Source organism: Pseudorasbora parva, chromosome 21, assembly GCF_024679245.1.
Source record: "Pseudorasbora parva isolate DD20220531a chromosome 21, ASM2467924v1, whole genome shotgun sequence".
Taxonomy (NCBI): domain Eukaryota; kingdom Metazoa; phylum Chordata; class Actinopteri; order Cypriniformes; family Gobionidae; genus Pseudorasbora; species Pseudorasbora parva.
Window position 1 is genome coordinate 6373803 of NC_090192.1, and position 17499 is coordinate 6391301.

General features: G+C 37.2%; 1 protein-coding gene across 1 annotated transcript; it reads left to right on the forward strand.

The window, feature by feature from the left end:
• The first annotated feature begins 5790 nt into the window (after positions 1–5790).
• Positions 5791–15798, forward strand: cep55l (centrosomal protein 55 like). The gene is made up of 9 exons (XM_067429525.1): positions 5791–5947; positions 6127–6338; positions 7001–7261; positions 11000–11044; positions 11122–11272; positions 11386–11648; positions 12984–13055; positions 15000–15125; positions 15225–15798. The coding sequence occupies exons 2-9, from the start codon at positions 6144–6146 to the stop codon at positions 15432–15434; spliced, it is 1323 nt and encodes a 440-aa protein (XP_067285626.1). The 5' UTR covers positions 5791–5947; positions 6127–6143; the 3' UTR covers positions 15435–15798.
• The last annotated feature ends 1701 nt before the right edge of the window (positions 15799–17499 follow it).

Here is a 17499-nt window from a genome sequence, read left to right on the forward strand (position 1 = left end):
ATTATTTAATTTATATTGTTTTTAATATAATATAATTGTATTATAAATCAAAACATAATATACATTGTATTATAATTGCCAAGCAGGGCATTAGGAGAAAGATCAAATTATTTATGGATTGTTACATTTGATTTCATTCTAATTTAATCTGAAATTATTGACTTTAGTAGATTACGTTGTATCCATTCGTTACCGCAAATCTGCGTCAGGTTAGAAACGGACTAAAACTACTTTTGAGTGGAGCATTGGGGCACGCCAATTGAGTTTTTAGAGCTCCGCCTAACGCTTAGCATTAGTTCAAGTGTACTTAGATTGTGAAGGCTAAAAAAAAAAAAAAAAAGGAGTTTCCGTTTAGGACAACAATGTTGCTCGACCAACCTAAATAGGGTGAGCCTTACCTCTGTTTAAAGTAAAGTTACTCTAGCTAAGTGTACATGGGAAACCATGGCACGATCATACCAAAACTACTATTAGAGAAAGTATCGGTCGACTTATAGCTATAGTAGTGGTCGTGACCTCTGACTAGAGATAACATTGCTTTAATTTAAGTGTACACAGTCTATGGGGACTAAACAAAATACTTTTAGAATGAGTGAGCATGTGGGCAACCCTCTAAATAGTATAGTCAATTACCTCTGTCTACATGACTAAGACTGGCGAGTTTGTGATCGTGGGCCCGCATAATAAATGGCCAGTGCGAGGACCCTAAGCGACGGTGAGAACCGAATAAACAAGTCCAATAAGAGAAAAGAGTTAAATAGATTAATCAAACACGTACTCAAATGTATAAATTATTAAAAATCTTTGGAAACCTTTTAGTTTATGGAGTCAGATGAAATATTGAGGTAATGCATAAAGAAATGTATTGAATTTTAATCTTGTGTTGCATTGGGTTAATTCCCAGTGCCAAAAGGGAGGGGTTGTGCTGTTATCTTTTGCCTTTACAAGAACACAGCTATATGTGTGGCACTGATAATCGCAAACCAATTCACCCTTCACCACAGAAGTACCTCAATTTTTTTTACAGGTCACAGAGACCTCAAATAATCAAATGTGTGTGCGACACCATAAAACAAAATTCAAAACAGACAACACCAAAACAGGTGAATCAATTTCTGCCCACAGATCTGACTGTAAAGAGAGCAACTGGAAATAAAGCCATGGGAACCAACCCATCGGAATTCATGACAGTATGAGCGATAAAAGCTCTGATTAATCCAGGAAAATTCTCCAGCAGAACTGGGGTTTCTAATGCTCACAGCAGACTGTGAAGGCTCGACTGTAAGAACAGTTTTAAGGTGTCACACACTGTACTAAAACAACAGCAACAATTCAGACCTGGCCGATGAAACTCTGTTTCATGTGACAGCCAGGATGAAAATTGCAACAGGCATAATAGTGCCATTCAAATAAGTCCACATCTGACTGAAGCTGTTGATAATGTCAGAATTAACTGTGATTCTCTTTGCATTATTTCTGTCTCAGGTTGACAACTGCAATTCCTTGGAGGATAGACACCAGGATGGGGCTAACACCCCCATCAGAGCCAGAACAATGGAATTGTCAGAACAACCTGGAATGAGGGAGATGGGTGCGAAAACACTTAATGGGGTCATTCACACTTCACAAAATGTATTACATGATCTCCCAGTGTAGCACTGGAACTAAATTTTGCAACACAGATTGTTATTGATAAGACTCCACCCATCTCCACACAGAACACACACCTCCTTCACTACACCCTCATATCACCTGAAACAGATCAAATCTATCCAGGTTGTACACTACACATAAAAGATGGCATAGAGTCCAAAAGTGTTACCTCACTAAAGATCTATTGTCCATCTTTTCACAACAACAGATCCAAATAGCTTCACACACACAGGATAGTAGAGTTGGTCCCATGATGACAGTATCACAAAGACACACATAGCAAACGCTATTCACAACATCCTCATGGGAAAACACTGTATTACACATGTGCAAGGCTAATCACAAATTGATGAGGCAAATTCTAAAGCAGAAAGACAGACCCGCTATGGAAATTCAAAATTTTTAAACTTTCTGATTGTTATTGATGTGGTTGGAAAGTCAGAGGGCCCCTGATTTGTCAACACATCACTAATAACAGAAATATTATCAAAGTAGATAAAGCTGAAGTGTGAGCACTTCAATCAATTTACAAAAATTAAAATTTGATCCTGTAATCGATTTTGATGTAGCCTGCCTGCTGCACTCTCACACTCACACTCACACACTCACTCACACACACACACACACACACACACACACACACACACACACACACACACACACACACACACACACACACACACACACACACACACACACACACACACACACACACACACACACACTGTGACAAGGAATACACAATCCACATTATTGTATGACTAAACATATTTAGATCTGCCTTAATTGCATTGGAAGATTCCTGAACAAACACAGTGGTTATTATATATATATGTATATCTTCATAATTGTGATTGAATATTGAATATTATTGATGTTATTATATATGCATATCATCTATTTAAATATATAAACTGCACTGACTTTTTGCTGCATTTCCTTAGGTAATTCAGACCAAGAATACTTAAATTCCGCTATCACTTTATCCCAGTCACAGTGAAGAATTAGGTGATTAAATTTATTTAATCCACCCCACCAATTATGACCTTAAAAAACATTTGAGAGAAGGTGTACCAATCGCACTGCTGACGTGAACCCACATTGTTCTTTCTTTTATGTTTTCTTGCATTATATGTTCTTATGCATTTCTCTACGGCTTTAAGTTCATCAGTGTTCAGTCGTTAAGTGGACATTAAGACTCTTTTCAGGTGTCAACTACGGAGAAGCCTTCCACCTATTGAAATCTACCCAGTGAACCACACCATTGGAGGTGTGAGGATTACACAAGGAGAGTCAGATTATCGGGAAGGTGCAGAAGCAGAAGCTTCCCCATGAAGAAGTGACACGTTAACTGAACATTCACCAAGGTCCGAGACTGACTCTATGAATATGCTGTGCTGAATTACAGGTAGAACACCTGAACACATTCACCCACCAGCTGAAACTCAAGCTACACAAACCTGGTGAGACGGTGTCCTGCAGGTGAACAAAGAGCCTTCCAAAGGGCTCTGCAGCTGCTAAGACAATTTCGTCATCTCAAGGATTGAACCAACGTCTAAACAACGTCTAACAGTGATCCCATAGGACCACCAGAGTTTGACCCATTGGGATCAAGAGGTGGAACTGTAAGACTGAAAAAACTAGTATATGCCGAAATGTCTGAATGAAGAACAAAGACTCTCTGAGAAAATAAGGAAATTAACATCTGAACTGTCCCTCACACACCACTGGAGACGCAAGTCTCACCTCACTATCAGCTAATCTACATCTTTCCCTATTGACTCCCTCTCCCCCAATTCATTCCCTCTCTCATGCTGAGATCACTGAAAATGCATCCAGAATCTCTATATTACAATGTCAATCCACACGATCGAGTATCATATGTGTTTGATATCGTTTGAAATGTCTCAGTGCGAGTGGTACAAATATCTCAACTCCACAGAAGTTAACCAAAAGATAATCAATGTTTTAAGAGTTTAAAGATATCTTATCTTAGTTTGGTGGGTGTGGCTTTCAGCCATTTGGCCTTTGGATCAATACAAGTCTTGATCAATGCAAATTCCCATTGTGCACTCGTGTTTACATTTGAAAGAGTTTGTGCATTTGTTTCTGGGTATTTAAGGAAATGTTGCAAAGAGCTCAGGGCTTGACACTTTAAACCGGTCAGCCCGTAATGCTGGATGTCTCAAAATAGCCAGCATTATGTAGTTTTCAGAAGTCAGGTATACATTTCATTCTTTACTTCAGACTATTTGATGTTATATATGGATTACCTTTGAATTGACTATGTAATTGGCTTTATACATTTACCTGACTGTTAAATAAATTGTTACACTTTGATGGATTCTGACTTGCTCTGGAATTATTCAGGTTGGGTATAATTTCAACAATGGGTTAAACGGAATAATTAAATGTGTACTTAAACTATTAAAAATGAATGACCAAATAACCAATTGGCATTCTAACCCAAATTCTAAATTATAATTAAATGGAGTCAGATAACGAGGAATTGGAAATAAAATCCCCTTTTCCCCGCTGAAAAGACGAACGCGCAGCGACCTTCACCCGCCGATCGTTAGCCTCCATTGGGACGATTTGGGCGGCCTTACAATGTAGTATTCATAAAGTTGTAACCACTTTACTAGCCAACTTAAAGTTGCATCCTTTATTGTGTACATATATTACACAAACATGTTTCCATATAAATGTGAATGTATTGTATATAACACACATTCCCGGAATGAGTTACATCAGTTTAGTTCCCAGCATGCTTTGCTTCTGACTGTTAAAGGAGAGTAAATATTAAAGTTTAGTGTTGTTTCACATGTTTTGTTCAATATTAATATAGGGGGAGATCTGTTAGTGTTGAATGTTCTATTATTTTGGAATTTCAAAGGTTTTGCTGAAGAGTAGAGTCAGTGGTGCATTGTGTATTGTTAATTGCCTTGAAAATATGAAACATTTATAATGTAAATAATTATAAAATATAATAAATATATTACATTATATATTTCTCTATATATGTTTTTATACTGCATGAGTAAATGCATCTGCATGTATTATGCATGCATTGCCATATCTTATCACCTGTGCATCTATATATTATGAAGTGTATTACTGAATATAAAATGGCATACATTATGATATATTAGTAAATATATAGTCACATATTTTTCAATATACGACAAGTGGCTATTCCTTATGTATTTTTTTACTGTAGCATAGCATCTCTCTCTCTCTCTCTCTCTCTCTCTCTCTCTCTCTCTCTCTCTCTCTCTCTCTCTCTCTCTCTCTCTCTCTCTCTCTCTCTCATATAGCATTCGCTCACAAGGGCTCTCGGCACGTCCTGCTTCATACCACCGTAACGTTAATAACACTTTTTTAATACATTCGCTCATTCATGTTTTCTGCCTGAGTAGGTCGGATTCCTTGCCACCGGCTGTGAAGAGTCAAGACTACAATTCCCATGATTCCACGCTCATTCATAGTCATCAAGCTGTGCCTTTGTTTTGAATAAGAGACAAAACTTACATACCGTGCCTTTAAATTGACCAACAGTGACAGTAAATCTATAATGCTGATTTCAAATAAATGCTGTTGTTTTGAATGGTTGAAGAATCTTGGAAAAGTCTGTTTTTTAAAAAATACCAGCAGTTTCAATATTGATTATAAGTTAATGTTAAATGTTTCTTGAGCAGCTAAACAGCATAGAATATTTTTTGTAATAGATGCTAAAAATCGAGCTTTGCTATTACAGGAAGAATTTGCATTAAAAAATATTTTACATGGGATAATAGTAATTTTTAATTGTTATTATTGCTAACAATATATATATATATATATATATATATATATATATATATATATATATACTGTATTATGATTAAGTAACGGCAACCTTGGTGAGCAAGAGACTTGCAAAAAGCTGATTCTAAACTTTAACGTTAGTGTAAGATTATTGTTGTTGTTAACATTTTGTGCCTTTTTATTTGCATATGGTTATTTTAAATGTTTGTATAGACTACGGATTACATTATTATATATATATTTTTAATTGCAATACTGCATTTTACAGACATTACACAGGTGGACTGAAGATAAAACGGGCAAGATATTTGTTCTCATACGTTACAGAATCAGAGCGCCATCTGTCCTCATCCGACGACGGCGTTCCGGATATGACGCAGGACGCGCACTATTTAAACTTGTTTTCAATATCACGGAAGTGAAACAGAGCCGTTTCCACACAGATTGATGTTTCTGTACTGCTACACCTAAGCGCTCATTCTAGTGCGTAAGTAAACACTTATTTGTCGTATTCGTATTATTTTATATAATCCTTTTAAAGCAAGCGCAACTTTCGCTATTTACTATTCGATGTAATTGCTTTTACTTTGGAAGTCTTCGGGTCCTGTTAAGCTTCAGTGTGTTATTGTTCGTTTTACACATATGAACAAGCTCTTTTCTGTCCAGACATCATCACTCCAGACATGGCAGCGAAGGGGGCAAAGGAGAGTCTGGTGAATAAACTGGGCTTTAAGAGCAGCAGCTCGAAGTCAGTGGAGATGGAGGTGGAGAAACTGAAGAGAGAGAATCAGCAGCTGAAAAAAAGTCTGGAGGACATGAAGAGAGCTGGGAGACATCAACACACACATTCAGACTCTGACAGAGCCAAACTTCTGGAGGTGAGTTCATGCCTGCTTTAGATGTTTAGAAAAATGTATAGAGATGTGTATATTAGTGTTCTTGCTAAGACCAGACCAGCACTCCTTCAATTCAGAAAGATCCACATTACCACCTGAGAAATTACATATTTTTAATCAATGTTAATAAGTAAAATAAGTTGCTTACAGAGCATCTCTATAGAGCTGTTACTAATCAGATGAAATCATTAACAACAAAATTCATCCATGCACTGCAGAGGTGCTACAAAAGATGCATCTGAATTGGTAAATTACAAATGCATAAATAATGTTAAGATATATATATATATTTTAATGTATAGAAATAAATGTATACAGTAAGTTTTACATCCAATCACATTCATGATGTTACTAAATCAGACAATACAATGGCAGTTTAATAATTTCCCAGCAGTTGTGTTCTTGACCGGTCTTGAAACAAAATCCAGAATCCTTTTATTATTTTGTGTTCAGCAGAACAAAGAAACTCGTACAGGTTTGGAACAACTTGAATAAATGATGACATAATTCATATTTTTGGGTGAACTTCCCTTTCTCAAGTACACTACAACAGTACTGTATATTTTAGAGAGATGTAATATTCTTTAGATTTCCTCTACTATGTCATGAAGTGAACATATTTTTCAAACTCCATTGTGTCCCAGAGGATCCTGGCCCTTGAGACGCTGAGGGAGAGGAACTCACAGCAGCTGCTGGTGAAGGAGCAGGAGATCGGCGTCCTCAGACAGCAGCTGCGCGCCGCTCACGGGGAGGTGGTGTCGTCACTGCAGAGCCAGCTGGAGCAGAAGCAACAGGAAGCCGAACAGAGAGAGAAACAGTTTCAGGCTCTCTCAAAGGAGACAGAAGACCTGAAAAACAAGTATTGTGTGGTTTCTGAGAGGTGTGACGCACTCGAGAAACAAAAGGTAGGGGAGTCGACTTCAGACCCTTTGTAGGGCATTAGGGCTTTCTTTAATTTTATTTTACAAGTGTAAGAATTTTATTATTATTATTTTTGATTATAGTTGTAAAATGTTCTATTAGTTTTATACATTTTTAACTACTTTTATGACTATGGTTGCATACGAATAATATTTATTAATTATCTTATTAACCATGGTCATGACAGAAAGTAGAAGTATTTTTTACATATATACACTGCCATTCAAAGTTTTTGGATCTGTAAGATTTTTAATGTTTTTTTTTTTTCAAATAAGCCTCTTCTGCTCACCAACGCTGCATTTATTTAATTGTAATATTGTGAAATTATTATTTCAATTCAAAATTACTTTTCTATTTGAAAACATTTTAAAATGTAATTGATTCCTATAGATAATCAGATTATCTATGTTAAAAATCTTAACGTGCCGAAGACTTTTGCACTGTACTGTGCGCGCGCACACACACAGAGAGAGAGAGTCAGGGATTGACAGGGTCCCTATATCATGAAAGTAGTTCATAGAAGTATGCCATTTCCTGTCATTTAGCATCAGGGTATTTCCAGGCAAAGCATGCATGATGAGGTTCATACACTAGATGGCAGCATTTCATCTCAAACTATTTTCTTACTCAGAGATCATGCCTAACTAGTGCTGAAAGAGTGATGATAGTTGACCACAATTAATTATGATGAAATGATAAAAATATATTTGATTTGACCAATGATATTGGCTCATTAATACTATTTAGATTCAATCACAAAGTCTTCTGTCAAGAAGAGTTTAGAGTTTTAGAAAAATCATGTTACCAACACTATCCTTGGGTTAATGTTCAGAATAAGGGTTTGTTTTTGTGTAGGAAATAAGCGCAGTGCTTGACAAGATTTCCAATGAAATCTTAGGCATCAGCTGCAGGGTTGGAAATATGATTGCATTACATTAATAAATCTTCAATTCTATAATCATGTCCAGGTTCTTATGAAAGCACACAAATGATTGTCATCCATTTGTTTAAGTAAACACTGGAATTTTAAACAACACTCTTACTGGATTTAAAATCAAGTCAGTGGGCTTTAATTCTGTGTTATGTATTTTCCAGTGTAAACTTAATTGGTGTTATATTTGTATTTGTACATATTTGTGTTAACGTTATGCTAGCAATTCATCCTTTTAAGAGATTGTGAGCCTGTTGGTTGAAGGTCCTGTTCTGATCACTTTGAACGGTTCAGCAGGGTATCAGTCAAAAATGTGCTCTGTTTGCACTGTGGACGACTGGTGTTGTAGCTTATTGGGGTCATCACCATACAATCTGATATTGGTTGTCTTAGCCAGCTTTACAATATTTGCTGATGCCTCCAAACATGCTGCAATATGATTACATTTTGATTATATCCAGAGGCTAGTGATTGATATATGGGTATTATTTTCATAATCAGTTACTTTAACAATTCACAAATGCAACCAAAATATAAAAATAACATTAGTTCTATGAAAATTGCAAATACTGGATTTCAACTGGAACAGCCCAAGAAGTTATGTTAATATCATAAGAAATCAAAAGTTGCACATGACCTCATCAAACAGCTCAGTGTCAATTTGACCTCTTTTTATACTTTGACATCTTTTCACACATTGCATTCATACAGGATTTACAGGGGTCATGGGATGCCCTTTTTCCACAAGCTGGTATGATTCTTTAGGATCTTCATGTAAAGTGTGTTACATACTTTGTTTAAAATTCCAATGTTTGTGTAAAACAACATCCTTTTAACCTCCTCAAAAAACGCTCTGTTCACACAGTGACCCGTTTCGATGCATGTCTCTGTAAATGATAATGAGCTACTGTTCACCCCACCCCACCCCTCTCTTCTGTGGGACATGAAGTGCTGCCTTGGCAGATGATGTACTGGCTGAGGGAGGAGATATGCTAATATGGGACAGTTCGACAGTGGTTGTGGGCGGAGCATGATCAATATGACAGCATTTTGCTCAGAAAGTTAAAACGGCTGTTATTATTGAGCATTTAGGATTTTTGAGGGGAAAAAAGGAGTGATGAAATTTTTATTATTGTAGGGTGGGTGGGTGTGTCCACACACTGCAAGACACATTTAAATGTAAACACTATATCAAAGTAATTTTTTTGCATCTGGTAACCCCTTTAAAGGGATACTTCACTGCCTTTTCATATTAAACTATGTTATTCCCTTACCTTAAACGAGTTGATACATACCTCTCTCGTCTCAGTGTGTGCTCTTAATCTCTCTGACACGCGGTGACGATCTGATAGCATTTAGCTTAGCTCCCTAAACCCAGTTCATTCACTATGGTACCAAACAGAGATCAAGTTAGAAGCGACCAAACACCTCCACGTTTCCCCTATTTAAATACAGTTACACGAATAGTTGAACGATCAAGTATGGTGACAAAATAAAACGTGGCGCGTTTCTAATCGGATTAAAAAGGAGAACTATAATGTATGGCGGAATAGCCCTTCTGAGAGTACTTTGGCTCGGCGCAGTAAAAAGTCCCTTCCCTCACATCTCCCTATTGACAGAAATGAGAGAGTGAGGGGGAGGTGTGAGGAAAGATGTTTCGGCCGGGACTTTTTACTGCGCCGAGCCGAAGTACTCTCAGAAGTGCTATTCCGCCATACATTATAGTTCTCCTTTTTAATCTGATTAGAAAAGCGCCACGTTTTATTTTGTCACCATACTTGATCGTTCAACTACTCGTGAAACTGTATTTAAATAGGGGAAACGTGGAGGTGTTTGGTACTTCTAACTTGATCTCTGTTTGGTTCCATAGTGAATGAACTGGGGTTAGTGGGCTAAGCTAAATGCTATCAGATCATCACTGCCCGTCAGAGAGATTAAGTGCACGCACTGAGACGAGAGAGGTATGTATCAACTCGTTTTAGTTAAGGGAATAACATAGTTTAATATGAAAAAGCGGTGAAGTAACCCTTTAAAGGTTCAGTGTGTACATTTTAGTGGTATCTAGTGGTGAGGTTGCAAATTGTAACTGTCCACCGCTCACCCCACACACATGGAGAAGCCAGGGTGGCTGACAAAAGGACAGAGATGTCAGACTGTAGCATAGACTGTAAAAAAATATAGGCGACGCAACATCATTTGCTTCCCCTGAGGAAATGTGAAACTTCCAGAGGTCCGAATATGGCGCTGACATCTTACACAGATTTGGGACCAAGGCTGCGCAGTGAGAGCAGGAAGTAAAGGCAGGGGGCGATCCAGGCGTGGAGGCTTCATTTATTTATGAGAGTGCTGCAGGCTTAGACTGTAGAGAAGTTTTTCCGATTAGGGCTACTGTAGAAACATGGCGGTGCAAAATGGTGATTTTTAACTGTAAGAGGACCCGTGGTGTATGTAGATAGAAATGGCTCATTCTAAGGTAATGAAAACATAACGGTTCATTATGGAAGATCTTTATACACCACTGAAAAAATAGTTATGTATATTATATTGGATTTCTGTCAATAAATCCTCATAAATATTACATAGTGTGTTAATGGATGCATTGATCCATATAGATGTGTCATTGGTTAAAGATTGGGCTAGTAACCCATAAATTGGAGGTTCAAATTGGAGTTCATCAGTAAAGTAATTTATGTAAAATGTGAACGGTTTAAAATCTTTTTATAATTTGAGATTCATTTAATAATTTGAGATGCATTTTTGTAACATTATTTTATTATTGGTCTCCCGTCAGGTTCCATCTGCTGAACTTGTGGCGGTGCAGGAGCAGTTGCGAGATGTGAGTTCAAATAAGACGTTCCTGCTGCTTTCTGCTAGACTCATCTGTTCATCACCTCTCTCTCTTTTTGAGTACAGGCGCTGGAGAAGAACCATCACTGGCTTGTGTACGATCAGCAGCGGGAGGCCTATGTCCAGGGTGTCTTAGCCAGGACCAAGGAGTTAGAGACCCAGTTAAATGAATCAAATCAAGCTCTCCAGCATCAGCAAAAAGAGGCCAGTTCAGATGGTAAATACTCTTTAAAGGCGCTCAAAGTGTCCAGAATAAAATTATGATGGTCTATATAGGTATATAGGTATATGACTCCATATCACCATTCATTCTCTCTTCTTGCCCCACAGCAGAGGCCGGGCAGGAGGCTCATCGTAAGCTGGAGGCGGAACGGGCCCTAGTCAGCCGGATCCAGACAGAACTTGAGGATCTGAGAGGGAGGTATGAGGAGAAGAGCCGGGAAGCGGCTCAGGCCCGGGAAAAGCTTCTGGAGGAGAAGAAAAGAGACAGACGGGCTCTGCAGGAGGAGATGAGGTGTTCGTCAGAGCGAGCTGCTCGACTTCAGGGTGAGCTGGAGGACGAGAGGAAGAGGGTGTCTGACCTACTTTTGCAGGTACACATGCAGATTTAACCTCATTTTGGGTGTTAGATCAATATTGATAATTGCCAGTATATGGAGAGAAGACTCCTTCTGATGCCAATATAATGCATTTCTGTCATGTACATATAATGTAAAATATATAATACTGCTTGTAAACAATGTCACGTAATGTCAAAGTCCCTTTAAGACGAGTCATTTCACTCGACGACCATCTTTAAAACGTCTCTCGGGCATGCAAGTACGTCTCCTATCTCTTTGAATGGGGAAACATCAAATTTTCCAAAACTCTTTGCCATGCTTACAATGGTGATTTCAAATATGAAATTTAAAGGGTTAGTTCACCCAAAAATGAAAATTCTGTAATTAATTACTTATCCTAATGTCGTTCGACACCCGTAAGGCCTCCGTTCATCTTCAGATCACAAATGAAGATATTTTTGTTGAAATTCGATGGTGTCAATGAAGGCCTTTCTGAGACAATGTCATTTCCTTTCTCAAGACCCATAAAAGGCACTAAAGATTGCAGATCGCATGTCAAACCGCCAAACTGCTGAAATCGCGTGACTGTAGCGATCCAAATCATGAATCGATACACTGATTCATAACGGTTTAAATCTTTGTTTTGAAATCGGCCCATCACTATATGTCGTTATTTAGTTGTTGTTTTTTGCGCACAAAAACTATTCTCGTCACTTCATAAAATGATTGTAGAGCCACTGTAGTGAGATGGGCTTTGTATCGACATCTTTAGTGCCTTTATGGGTCTTGAGAGAGGAAATGACATTGGTGTCAATGAAGGCCTTTCTGAGCCATCGGATTTTAACAAAAATATCTTCATTTGTGTTCTGAAGATGAACGGAGGTCTTACGGGTGTCGAACGACGTGAGGGTAAGTAATTAATGACAGAAGTTTTATTTTTGGGTGAACTAACCCTTTAAATGATGACTTTACTAGTCAACAATTGGCTCTTTCATTTAGAAGGTGGGTCTTATTCGCCATATTGGGCATTGCACTTTTTTACCATTCATTAGTTATCTGCGCCATCTTATGTAAAGTCTTTGGTAACATTGTTTATCTCCAAAAGCCATTCGGTGCCCAGAGCTCGCTTGGTGGCTAGAGAAATGAACACTTCAATGAATCGATATTAATTGGAATTGAATCAAATCGCAAGCTTGTGAATCGAATCTTGAAATCGTTTCCCAGACGCATTGTGTCAGTGGTTTCTATTTTAGTTTGAAATGCTTTCGGGAAGCGCATTCTTAGGTTGATATGTTGGTATATATATTTTTTTTGACAGTCATTAACTGTATTTGCTAGATAAAAAGGGCTTTTTTTCTGTTTGGAAAGGTGAACCTATTGCAGAAATCCCTGATGAATCAGCAGGAGGAGCAGAAAAGAATCACTATATTGGAACAACAGGTATTCAGATCCCCCTTCAACATTAGCTTTCATCGTAGAGCTATGAGCGAGGCATCCAGCATGCTTCTCGGGCATTCCTGGTGTTATCGCTCTCATTTGTCATTGAACGTTATACAGATCCAGTTGTCGGCCAATAAACCTGAAAATGAAAAACTAGATAGGAAGAGACATCATTAAAGTAAAGTAATCCATGTGACACCAGTGGTTAAACATCAATTTAATGAAGCGACACAACATATTTTACCACTTTATTTTACGGAAATATTGACTTGCAATCCAGTTATGGAGCTAGAAATATGACAAAATGATCTGAATTTGTATTGTGTAAATCTGAATTATTGACAAGTATAATCTAACAAAATTGAATATTATGTTGAATTTTACATGGATAGGAATTTTAATTTTTAAATATTGAATATAGAATATTTGAAATTGAACACATCTGAAAGTTTTTATGTTGAAATTTTATAGACATGCATTTTCAAACAGCAGATGTTTTGCTCTGAATTAAGACTGGAAATATTCAGTTTTTGAAAATACAGATTTCAGATGAAGAGCGAAATGAAATGTTTAGACGGTGCTCCGTTGGACTTTTCTGATATCCTTTACTCTTCCCTGATGATGACCTCTGACCTCCTTTCTGTAAGATCTGAATTTCTGTGGTTTGAATTTTAGAATATTGAATTTGATGATCTGAATTTCTTCTTCATCTGAAATCTTGAATATGTATTTTAAACTGAATATTTCCAGTCTATTAAAGGTGCATTATGTAGTATTTTTGCAGTAAAATATCCAAAAACCACTAGGCCGGTGTTAAATATTTTGTTCAGTTGAGTACCTACAATATCCCAAATGTTTCCAACTATTTTTAAATTGTGAGAGAATTGCTATTTTAACCAATGACCCGGGACATTTCAGCATAGCGTCTGAGGAAGTCGCCTGTCAATTGCGTCATATCTGCGCTACCCTCGGTTTCAGGTTTTATTTGGCAGGAGCGCTTTACTCTTAGCAGTGTGAACGAGTAACGTCATAACATTTTCAACACACTTAAATGTATCTAATATGATAAACAGAGCTGCATTACCTCATAATCATGACCGAAAGAGCAGAGCAGAGCAGTTCAGGCTCTCGGCGACTGTGTCCCGTCCTGTCATAATAAAAGTCCCGGTACTCGCGAGCCGTGTGTTTGTATAACAATCGCTCCAGCAGCTGTGCTCAGCTCCACAACGCTCGCTCCTGCTCTGCTTCATACTACAGTATGTTAATAACCATATTCATGGACATGATTTCTGTCCGAGTCCTATTTTCCACCGGCTGTGAGGTGAAGACCACATCCCAAGATGCCACGCTCAAACTTGGGCGTCATCAAACTACGCATTTGTTTTGAATTGGCGCCCTCCAGTGGACGGAAAGTTGCATAGTGCACCTTTAATTAAAAATATCTGCTGTTTGAAAATACATGTCTATACAATTTCAACATAAAAACATTTCAGATGTGTTCAATTTCAAATATTCTATGTTCAACAATAAAAAAATCAAATTCAGAACTATGTAAAATTCAACATAATCAATTTTGTTAGATTAAACTTGTCAATAATTCAAGACCGGAAGTTGTTCCGTGAACGGGCTTTAGATAATATTATTTTAAGTATAGTCAAGGGTAAATTAGTTTTTTGTTGCCCAAACAAAGCACTCCTCGGTCAAAGACATGATTTTCTTTATTTTGTTATAATTAGTTTGTCCTGCTCATGTATGTAAAGTGTATACGCCTCCTGCTGCTGATTTGTGCTGCTCACTCTGATCCACTTTCAGCAGTGCTTCTCAGAAATCACGTACTGCACCTCTAATGGTGAATCTCTAAGACATTCACTTTGCACATGCATTTTAAACTAGATCCCTAAAGTTTGTGTGTCATCATCCAATTTGTCATTGACCATCTGACAGATCCAGTTGTCGGCCAAAGAATCTGAAAATGACAAATTAGACCGTCAAACTTTACAGCACCAACTGCACAAAGTTTTGAAAGAGCTGCGGAAGGCCAGAGACCAGATTACACGCCTGGAGTCTTCCGTAAGTTCTGAAATATTCAATGATGCTTTCCGACATGATCAGTGACATTTTATTCATATTATTGTGTAATGATGTGCCTGTGTTGACTTTGTCCCTCAGAAACCGCAGAGAGAGTCTCGTTTCTCTGAGCCCAGCTCATGTAACAGGGTGGATTTTGAAAGATTGACTATTCAAGATCGAACCACGTCTCCATCTAAAGTCCATAATATACTAGATGAGAGTATCCTGGAGTGTCCGAACTGTGGGGCATCCTACCCCACCAGCCAGCACAGAGAGCTGCTCGCCCACCTCGACTACTGCTTCAGCTGAACCCGCCTAAACGCTTCATCTCTTTATAGAAGCATCATTATTTACAGTGATTTTCACTTGGTTTTATTGTCGTCACCGTTCCAAAGAAATCTTTCAGTATTTTATAACTTGTCATCTTTTTTTAATTAAAAAAAAAACAGCTAATATTACAATTTTATATTTTTGAATTTGAAAAGCTTGAAGGGACTTTTCTTTTATTCATAAGCATTTGTTTACATGGGGCATATTTAAAAATATTTTAAATTATAAATTCATTATTTTCTTTGTTTGCTTTTGGTGACCAGGTTGCTTTTTTATATGCCGTTTGCATACATGCAATAAGTAGTAATCAGTGTTGTGCCTAAAAAAAACTTTTTTCACAAAGTCATTCACTGAATTGTCTTCCTCTGCTTAAATAAAAGAAAAAAACTGAAATAACCCCGTGTGTCCCTTGTCTCCTCATTGTACCTCTGAAGTGTTACTTGTCTAGGAATGACTCCAATCCGTTAGTCCAGACTTTGCAAACCAAATCTGTCTTGAATTAGACTGCATGTGTAAATCCTGCATTAAACTATTTAAAGATGGGATTAGGTGAAGGCACAGTAGCCGGAGGAGAACGAGTTTATTAACGGTTCCGTTCCAGGAAGTGCCATGCATAGTTTCACTGCCAGGTAAGCAATATATACGAGCAAGGATAACTGGCAATAATTAAAGAAATACATTGGTAGAATCCTTCTGAAAAATAATAGATGCCTGGGCATCTGTGAAAGCACATGACCTATACAAAATATATATTTAGGCTATATACACAGGTTACTCGCCACTCAGCATTTTCACTTGCCATGATTTTGTCGCTGGGAAATTGAGCTGTGATGATGGCTCACGAGACGAGACTACACTATATTGGGTTCATGAGAATGAGATAATACTGCATTACAACAGTTTTTAAGAACTCTTCAATGACATTATAATTATTGTTTGTCTATGACAGTGTTGACACATAAAACTATAAAGAAATCTGGGTTGCACTTTATTTATATATTTAAGTTAGGCGTAATATTAATTAACTACGTGTGCTTCGGGTTAGGGTAAGATTAGGGTTTGGTTGAGTGCATGGCAGTTATGCATAATCTAATGTTAGTAGTACTATGGTAAGTGCATGTAACGTACTAAGGACACACTAAAAAAAGTAGCTTGTAACTTGTGAAAGTAACAAGAAAAAGTAACTTGTGTTTGGCAAGCACTGAATTATTAAAATCGAATGTTTTCAATAAGAGACTGGAAGGAATTTCTATTAGTGAACACTTTTTTTTCCTTAATTCTTTTGAAACGCAACATGTATCTGCAATTATATATAATATCAATGAGGCAATAATTTGTTTAAAGTATCAAAACCAAATAATTTTTTGCTTTTACTGAACAATGATACATAATACATAATATAAAACCAACATGTGTATAGTGCATTGTGTTGTAACAGAATGGTGACAGATCAAGATTGTTGTTACACTTTACAGCACAATCAAATTCTTCTTTAATATTTGCTTAACAACATTTAATTCAAATGTCCACTTAATCTTTAATATATATGGCCTCTAGCAGAAATGCTACAGACAGTGTCGTTGAGTGAGAACGTGGGCGTCAAAAAGAACAAAAATGTGCATATTAAGAAACATATTGATGTATTCTCGTGTGTGTGTGTGTGTGTGTGTGTGTGTGTGTGTGTGTGTGTGTGTGTGTACACATACAGTACAAGCCAAAAGTTTGGACACATTTCTATTTGTAATGTTTTTGAAAGAAGTTTCTTCTGCTCATCAAGCCTGCATTTATTTGATCAAAAATACAGATTTTTTTTATATATATTGTGATATATTATTACAATTTAAAATATATTTTTTCAATTTATTATACTTTAAATGATCATTTATTTCTGTGATAAAAGCTGAATTTTCAGTATCATTCCTCCAGTCTTCAGTGTCACATGATCCTTCAGAAATAATTCTAATATGATTAATTTTCAAAGTTGGAAACAGTTCTGCTGCTTAATATTTTTCATAACCTGTGATACTTTTTTATGATACTTTGA